Source organism: Pecten maximus, chromosome 13, assembly GCF_902652985.1.
Source record: "Pecten maximus chromosome 13, xPecMax1.1, whole genome shotgun sequence".
NCBI classification, from domain to species: domain Eukaryota; kingdom Metazoa; phylum Mollusca; class Bivalvia; order Pectinida; family Pectinidae; genus Pecten; species Pecten maximus.
In genome coordinates, this window is record NC_047027.1 from 19172545 (window position 1) to 19182353 (window position 9809).

A 9809-nucleotide genomic window follows, 5' to 3' on the forward strand; every position below is an offset into this window, starting at 1 on the left:
AAAAAAGTTTGAAATATTTTGGTCACTGCAGTATCTAATGCTAACTGATAACCAGGAAATTAATTATTATGCTCATATTGGCTCTATAGGCCATGCAAGACAGTGCAAATACAGTGTGAAAAAACAAACAAACAAAACATTACAACAAAACTATTATCTCACAGTTATACTTTTCCTGGGAAATACCCAGCAGAGGAACGATAGTACTAGCTAAACTAAAGAACTGAAATGCAAACATTCAAAAGTAAAATTTTGCTCAATGTCAAAGCCTAAAAGTACATGCCTATGACCTTCTAGAAAATTGCTTAAATTGTCTGTTTTCTATTTCAGTACAAACAGCCTGGATCTCGGAAGCTCCACGAGGTAATAGGAGCAGAGACAGGCGGGCCAGGGGGACGTAGAGCGGGGGAACCCGGACACAATGTGGCCGACTACCTTAAGTTCAAAGATCTTATCCTCCGGATGCTTGAATTTGAACCAAAAACGAGGATAACGCCATATTATGCTCTTCAACACAATTTCTTTAAGAAAACAACGGACGAAAGCACTAACACGCCAAACAGTGCATCCAACAGTCCCGCTATGGAACAACAGCATGTGTCAAGTCCGACAGGTATCATCAGTTCCCAGCATTGTTTTCTATTCTACTTTCCTATTTTGCATGGCCATACTTTGTACCTCTTGTCATATCCTGTGTGGGTAGCGAGGAATTTTCTGTTCCAATCTGCCTTGGCATCTGTCTTTAAGGGAATGTTTCATTGATAATCTACGTGGTTATTGACAGGCATCTGATCAGAAAGTTTACATGCCATGTTAGTTTTTCGGTCGTTAGAGTGGCAAGGTTTTGTGTTTTACATGTCCAATCGATGCCATACTATGCCATGTCCACTCCAGTTAAAACTTGAAGGACTTACATTGCATGAATAGCTTTCATATGTGATAGATTTAAAAGCGTTACCAGACATATATTTGGAATTGTAATAGAATAGAACACAGGCTTTTGTCATCAAAATTGATTTGAGCCTGGTTGTAGTTTTTGAAGTTTGAGCAATTAAAAAGGAAACATTCAAAAGTTAACTTTTTTTTTTTTTTTCTCGTTAATTATGCATGAATGTTAGGTAATTATAATTGGGTCTCCACACAGAAATTCTCCCGATATACTGGGGTAATTTTAAGACTTAACAATGCATACTATTTACACATATTGTTATCTACCACTAGGTAGCTTCATTTCACTGCAAAAAATATACTTCACTCATCATTTTTTTGCCCTCCTGTAATTTCAGAAATAAAATGGATCTCATCACCTATAACGTCTTAGAGGGGGGAGCCACTACAGTTAATAATGTAAATATGTCTTTATTACTACTGGCTAATTATAGTGTAGTAGCTGAGTGTTTGCTTTCATGACAAAGGGCAAATCTGTAGATTGTGTGTACACAAATTAGTCAAATTCATATTAAAACCAATTAACCTGATTATGTATGAAATATTTCTTATCTTCCTCAGAGAATTTCATTATAAAATATATATGTATAATTTTCCATTACTTCTTCAATGAATTTCATTATCAAGTTAACAAACTTGAATATTTAATTTCTTCAGTGAATTTTAATGAAGTGGAAATCCAATTCTTCATTCATCATCTTTCCGTCATCTGTTTCATCGTTTTCACCAGCTTCAGTTTTTTCTTTGCATGTATTAGATGATTGATATGCCCTTCATTTTGTATGCCTTTTAAAGCTGTCAATTACTGATCCCTAATAATCTACTGGGAATTTTAAATTAATTCATTGATTTCATGATTGATTCATGATTGTAAAATAACATAATGATTTGAACATCGCCACCCTATTTAGATTTAATGGTTGCTTTCACAAGTTACATATATTCCTTCTTTTGTATCAGTAGGTTCGTCGACGAGTGGGAGGGCTCGGTCTGACCCAACACACCAACATCACTCCCAGCTTCACTCTCATTCACACTCTGCCCATCAGGGTCAAGGAGTTCAATACCCTAATATGGAGTGTGAGAGTCCAGCATCAGGGCCGCCCCAGGTAGTTCCCACATATCAACAGCCGCCCGGCACTCAGAATTGGGCACCAGCGAGTGACGGCCGTTCCCATAGGCACCACTCTCATCACCACTCGTCTCGGCAACACCAATCTCCTCCGCAGTTGCCACCAAGTGGCACAGCACCGCAAATGGTGGCACAGCATAACGCACCACAGCCGCAGATGCAACAAGCCATACTGCTTGGATCGGTCGGATATCCCAGCAACTCTAGCAACTTCACATCGTCACGGACTACGTACCCTGCTACAGCGGGGATGGCCGTCGACCTAACAACCAACCTTCAAGGTCACGGTCACCCGCAGGTGATACATAATGACCCCGCCCAGCTCCCGGCTGTTAACATGGCGGGTTATCCTTCCTCCCAGTACGGCCAGTATTCACAACAAACCTGGCCAACGGCAGGATTTAACTTCTCCATACAGACTAGTACAAACGCTAACAATCCCGGCCATGACGCGAACAGCCAACACTCGCGCACGGCCACAGAGCGTGGAGAGGACTCACCCATGCATGGAGTTGTGGTACAACAAAGCCCTGTGGCTAGTCATTGATGGTACGCCAAGTCTTAGTGTATTTTTTCTCATTTAGAGTCTTGCAGTGGCTAGAAGAAATAGTTGGATTGCAGCTATTGATGCAAAAACAGGAATGAGAAATGTATTTGTTGTGGTGGACATACTGTGAGTAGGGTTTGTTGTTTTCTGTTCCGTGGAATAGAAATATCTTCATATGGAGATATATGTCACTGCAAGAGCAGCTAGCCAGTCGCCTAACAGCCTTTGTCGTTGTTGTGTTCCGTTGCAAGCCGCTGTCGTCGTCATGAGCGCTATTTGCCGCTGCTGGCAGAGCTCTGCGCGTCCATAAGAAAACTGGTATCTACAGAAGATGCTAGTTGGTCGGAGTCTGGAACTGAAAACTTTGGAAATGATCCACACGACCAAATGTTGATCATCTGTGTAACAAAGCACAGAGGAGCTTGACTAACCCAGGAGCCTGTGATCCCGTACATGGGAGGGAAAGCACTGTGATACAACGGGAGCCTTGTATGATTACATACATTGTCGACTGTGATACAATTCCTGGGCGCTGGTGAATCCGATCAAATAAGACCCCAGCTTGTGCTGGCCGAGTTCAAAGGTCACTCCAACCTTCAACTCGCCTTTATCCAAAATCATGACAGAAAGATCCGATTCAGTGCTTCATCTTGGATGTAATCTATAGGTCAAAGGTCATGGTTAACAAATTAAAGCTGTCCGTGGGATTTGAGGCGGAGGAAATGTTAATGAGGAAGAAGTGTTGAGCAGCATTTCATTTTCGTGAAAATGATGTTAATTGTGGTCCATTGTCACTATTGTTGTCAGTAGTGTGTTCTAAACAAGGGCAATCAACTCTACCATTCCACTGAGAAACTGTGGCTTATTATCCACCGAGCTCAGGCGTCTACAATCTTTTGCCAAACAAAAACCACCCATCTAAGTCTTTAAAGGTCTCATTTGTTTCTTTGTACTCTATTTATCCTCAAATTAGCCCCCGCTTCTAGGTTAAAATTATGGTAAAAGTTTGGGGAGGGCTAATTTGTGAAAAACTTTATTTTTTTTTATTTTTTTTTATCTATGATTCTACAAAAATGAGAAAGGGGACTTATATATATAATTATTTGTGGGCTGGGGCTTATTTGCGGATAAATATAGTATTTTAATTTTAAGATAATTACAAAAATGAGAGAGAGAAAAGAAAACTGATGTTTTGTGTTTATTCAAATGTGTGAAAGTCACTTTTAACATTCATTTTAGATATATTAAAGATAATTTCATTAAAATTTTATGTTGACATTTAAAAAAAAAATTAATCGGGGGAGAAAACTGTGGATTGTTTGGACAAAATTGTTAATACATGTAGTTGAATCGTATTGGAAACGTCGTGGGAAACAGAGAATTTATTCATGCCTTAGTGGCCAGTGTTGAACACAGAAGGAAGAAAAAAGACTTCTCTAAATGTTGTTGACCAAATATGGCAATATATATATAAAACACATAAAATCAAATATATATATGATGTGTTTGTATGATTGACGATTCTTCGGAGAGGAAAGCCATGATGTGTTGAGGTAATGGAAATTGACAACCAAAAAAAAACAAAACCATTAACTAATGTGATACAGTGTTGATATGTATAACATATCTACATAAGGTTTGACATTGAAACGGACAAATGTTGAAATTTTGGTGTTATACACCACTGTAGAGTGACGGGAGTTGTTCGTCATGTACAGTGGTCCGAGAAATAATGGGAGTATTTCATATAATGTAATGATATACAAAGTTTGTAAATGTTTGTTTAATCTTATTTATTGAGAAAATGAAAGCGAATTTTACAGTTGTTTCTATCACCTGTTAAATGGATTGTGAGAGATGCGAGTCGTATTATTCTTTGTTACAGAGAGAGACATGTTTGTATACAATAGGAATTTATCCATTTTATTGATCTATATTAAACTGTATCATATCCACTACTGTGCGTTTACATATGTAATCAAGACATGGGAGGGGGACGAATTACACTTGTATGAAACATAATTAGCAGTTTTAGCAGTAAAATTTGTTTGGAGGAAAAAGAATTTATTAGTATTAACTATTATGGTTACTACAATATTAGCAGTCAAATTTGATTGGAGGAAAAATAATTTACCAGGTGATTTGATTGGAGGAAAAATATTTAGGACTACACTTAACAATACAGTTGAAATTGATTGGAGGAAAATAATTCATAAGAAATATACACTTTTGGAGTTAGAGGGAGATTATATGAGAATTTTTAGATTAGAAATAAATGGAAGAGAATTAGTTTTTTTTTTTTTTTTTTTTTCCAGTGTTATAGATGTGGTAAAATACAAAAATGACATAAAACAATCATGCATTTGTCAGTAAGCCTAGGATTGGCTTCCTACAAAATTTGTGATGGTTAGAACTACAAAATATTAGAGGTTGCATCATATGTGAAGTTTCTTATCATATATGGGGAGTAGAACAGGCAAAATTACCTCATCAATTGATTTGATCCTTAGGTTTTTATCAATTTTGTTTTCTCGCTTTATCAGATATATATAAACAGAAGTATGATCTCCTAAATTTTCTTTTTTTTTTTTACTGGTTTTACAGTCGAAAACAGCCTGTTCAACCTAGCTAAATGTATTATTTTCCCCAGAAAGAAGGGGACAAGAATCAGCTGAAAAACATTCTCAGAGCATTTTACTCTCCAGTCAAAGGGACATAATTTTCATTTTAAAAGTTGAAAGATGGTTTCATAATTCAAAAGTGGAAGGGAGATGATTTTTAATCTGCATGTACTTTTGTTTTCTGATAGAGTTGCATGTAATTAATTAATGAACTATACAATAGATCTTCATTTTCATAGTATTGTTGACAAAAAATACATGCATTATTTCTAACTAAATGAATTGCAGGTAATTCACACTCATAATTTTTAACAGGGAAAAGTTCATAAGTGCGATATTGTGTGTGAAATTCAAAGGGATATTTTAAATACCAAGGTATATATACCAAACCTAAGTTCCAACTTTAAGGTGCCAAATATGTTTATTGCCAAATTCTTTCTAACATTAGCTACCTGTTTTTTTTTTTTTTTTTTTTTACAATATGCAAAGACAGCCTATTGATAATTGACAATCTGGCGTTCAGTTTCTACCAAGTTATTATTGACAGAAATGTGTCAGAAGAACTCTTTGAAATACCTCGCTCAGAGGTGCATGGTCTCGGTTTAACCAAATTACATCAAAATCATCAAAAATTACCTTCTCTAATTTTTACTAACACTTTAAATATTTGAAAGGTAAAACAAATTTGAACATAATTATGAAAGTTTTTTCTCTGTACAATTTCAAGTGTTTTTGACTTTGAAATTTCGAAGTTTTTCTATCAAAGTGCATAATTTCAAACTTCAAGAATTTCAAAATTAACAATAAAGATGATGCAAGAAGAACATCTCTTAGAAATTTTAGCCAGAGGACAATAATCAAAAGTCTGTAGAATGCATAGATATAGGAACACAAGTTCCACCTTTCATCTTTTAATACTTATTTTTAACTGCAAATTCGGAAATTTTCAAAATTAATAAGTTTATAAAAAAAACAAAATAACAGCATGTTTTTAATATCCATACTTCTGTATCTTATTGAGTAACTAATGCTGATCCTTACAAGAGAGTGTGTGAGTGAGAAAACTGTTTATAAGTGAAGATTTTATCATTTTAGCATATAGATGGATCCAGAACTTCATTGTTACCCCTAGGTTCGCTTCTCACGATTTCCTGTCTAAGGGGGGTAACTCTGTGGTCACCATGTGTCCTCTGGTAGTTTACCTCCCTAAAATCTCTCTCTATCTCTCTCTCCTCTCTGCCAGTTTGAGTTTTTAACATGTAGCCACAACATTCTAAAGGGGTGACCAGGTTCATTTATTTTGTACAAAGTTCATTGTAAGTATCCAATCACTCGCATCATTAAACTGTCACAGGACGACAACATGAGTTTTGTTTTCTTTAGAGTTTGAAATTATGAAAGTTTCGAATCCAAAGCGCAGTCTTTACATTTTGCAATAACCTTTCGTCTCTCGTTCATCTGTAAACAATTGACATTTTCAACTTCCAATAACAAAGAGGCCCAGGGTCATAATATTGGGCCAGTAGCATGCTGGGATGAAATCAAATCAAATCAAATGAATGACCTTGCCCTACTTTCAAGGCCACAGTGTCATGGTATATTGGGCCAGTGGCCTGCTGGGATGACGTCAGGGCCAATAAGTTTGTTCAAATGATCATCTATTAGTGTACACATCAGAACTCAGGTGTTCGTTAAAACTTCAGTAATCGTTTAAAATTTCGGGGGTATTGAATTGACAAATCATTATTGGAAATTGAAAAAAAAATTAGGAAATCAATGTCTACAATATTGACGGATAGTAATCCAAAACAAGTTTTTGATGACACTAATAACATGCCTAATTCAAGGAATATGTGCAGATATTTCACTTGAACAGAACTTGTGCCATTTTGAGGACACACTAATACATAACGGTATATGAAATGTAATTTTGTTGAAATTGGATTTGGAAGCTTTCTTTACTATTACTACTGATTGCCTTTGTCATCCGATTTCACCTTACCATTTGATTCAAACTTGTCCAATTTGACCTTGCCATCTGATTCAACCGTGTTTGATTTGACCTTGCCATGTGGTTCACCATTGTCCGATTTGACCTTAATTGCCATATGATATAAATTGTGTCAGATTTGAGCTTGCCATATGGTTCAACATTGTCCGATTTGACCTTGCCATATGATATAAATTGTGTCGGATTTGACCTTGCCATCTGATTCAACCTTGTCTGATTTCACCTTGCCATGTGCTTTGACCTTGTCTGATTTCACCTTGCCATATGCTTTGACCTTGTCATTGGTTTGAGATGAGATTAAAAAAGGGGAATGCAGCTGACAACAGATGAAGGACAACACTGAAAGCTAGATTAAAGCCTGGGGCTGCGATAGCTGTGTCAGTTTGAGGAATGGCCTTGTAACCTCAGGTGAATATCCCAGTTGTGTGGTTCGACACTCCCTACCCTTGTACTTTTGTGTCTCTCAGGAAGCTAAGAAACCAACCAGTCTGTGATGTGTCCATGGGCAAGACTACCCTAAATTTTCTGGATGGCCTGCAACAGGCCTCCTGTTTGTTGTTCAGTGAGAAGCCGCTAACTACTACAAGAGGACCCTGTCTGTTCAACGGGCGATAAACCCACCAAACAAACAAAACAATTAAAATATTGTTTCATATAACAGTACTGACCTTAACAACTCTTAACCAATGTCACCAGGTTAGTCAATAAACAGCTCAAATCTTCATCATGCCCTAACTGTATAGTCAATAAACAGCTCAAATCTTCAACATGCCCCAACTGTATAGTCAATAAACAGCTCAAATCTTCATCATGCCCTAACTGTATAGTCAATAAACAGCTCAAATCTTCATCATGCCCTAACTGTATAGTCAATAAACAGCTCAAATCTTCATCATGCCCTAACTGTATAGTCAATAAACAGCTCAAATCTTCATCATGCCCTAACTGTATAGTCAATAAACAGCTCAAATCTTCAACATGCCCTAACTGTATAGTCAATAAACAGCTCAAATCTTCATCATGCCCTAACTGTATAGTCAATAAACAGCTCAAATCTTCATCATGCCCTAACTGTATAGTCAATAAACAGCTCAAATCTTCATCATGCCCTAACTGTATAGTCAATAAACAGCTCAAATCTTCAACATGCCCTAACTGTATAGTCAATAAACAGCTCAAATCTTCAACATGCCCTAACTGTATAGTCAATAAACAGCTCAAATCTTCATCATGCCCTAACTGTATAGTCAATAAACAGCTCAAATCTTCAACATGCCCTAACTGTATAGTCAATAAACAGCTCAAATCTTCATCATGCCCTAACTGTATAGTCAATAAACAGCTCAAATCTTCATCATGCCCTAACTGTATAGTCAATAAACAGCTCAAATCTTCATCATGCCCTAACTGTATAGTCAATAAACAGCTCAAATCTTCATCATGCCCTAACTGTATAGTCAATAAACAGCTCAAATCTTCATCATGCCCTAACTGTATAGTCAATAAACAGCTCAAATCTTCAACATGCCCTAACTGTATAGTCAATAAACAGCTCAAATCTTCAACATGCCCTAACTGTATAGTCAATAAACAGCTCAAATCTTCAACATGCCCTAACTGTATAGTCAATAAACAGCTCAAATCTTCAACATGCCCTAACTGTATAGTCAATAAACAGCTCAAATCTTCAACATGCCCTAACTGTATAGTCGACTCGCCTTATATTTCACTAACACCTTTTTGACTTTTATCAGAAATAAAAATTATATAAAGTTAGAATCATCAAATTAACTTTTAATTGCATATTTGAGGGTTGAAAAACAATTGTTCATACATGTGAAATGAAATATGAAATGAAAACTTCAAAATTGATAATATGAACTCGGAATAATCAAACGCTTGTACGTATGTTCATACAGAATATTTTAATGGAGTTCACTTCTAAATATATAGCTTTGTTAACTATCAATCATTCACAAACACAACCTAAACTTTTATTTCTTCAAACAAAACAATTATGAGGAACCAATGTTTTTGTGCAGCATTCTGATACAGTCTTGAGTAAAAAACTGATATCATCATTACACACACAGTAGTTACATAATGAGATTAGATCCGATACATTGCCACTTAGCCCGAGTTTCATCTGGCCCCGACGCCATGTAGGGGCCTACACAAGACATGGTGTCAAGGCCAGAGGAAACTCGGACTAACTGCCACTGAACAAAAAAAATATACAAAACAGGGTGATTTGAAAATTTCACAGTAAGGAAACATGATGATTTCAAATAAGAATATTAAAATGAAATGAAATGTGAGAACAATATTTTTAAAGATAAATGCCATGTCAGCTCCTAACTTGTGCAAGGTCTCGCCATAGAAAAACATACTAGCACTAGTCCTACTTTATCAACAGTAGAGTAGAGGGCCTTGTGAAATGTACCTTGCCATTTACATCATTGGATACCCACGATCCACTACACTACGCTACACTGTAGCAAGCAATCCATCCAGGGTGGAGTATCGATATGATGATAAAGAGAATAGTTT

General features: G+C 36.4%; 1 protein-coding gene across 8 annotated transcripts in view; it reads left to right on the forward strand.

Annotated features, from left to right (window-relative positions):
* The window catches only part of LOC117341475 (dual specificity tyrosine-phosphorylation-regulated kinase 1A-like), an 84894-nt gene extending 78284 nt beyond the window's left edge, over nucleotides 1-6610 (forward strand). For 5 of the 8 annotated variants that reach the window (XM_033903335.1, XM_033903332.1, XM_033903337.1 and 2 more), the window contains exons 8-9: nucleotides 331-613; nucleotides 1909-6610. In XM_033903335.1, the coding sequence (XP_033759226.1) occupies nucleotides 331-613; nucleotides 1909-2627 (1002 nt within the window). In that variant the 3' untranslated portion in view covers nucleotides 2628-6610. Of the gene's footprint in view, nucleotides 1-330; nucleotides 614-1286; nucleotides 1348-1908 lie in introns of all 8 variants that reach the window. The other 3 variants (XM_033903339.1, XM_033903340.1, XM_033903333.1) reach the window with 3 other exon arrangements.
* Nucleotides 6611-9809: the final 3199 nt, after the last annotated feature.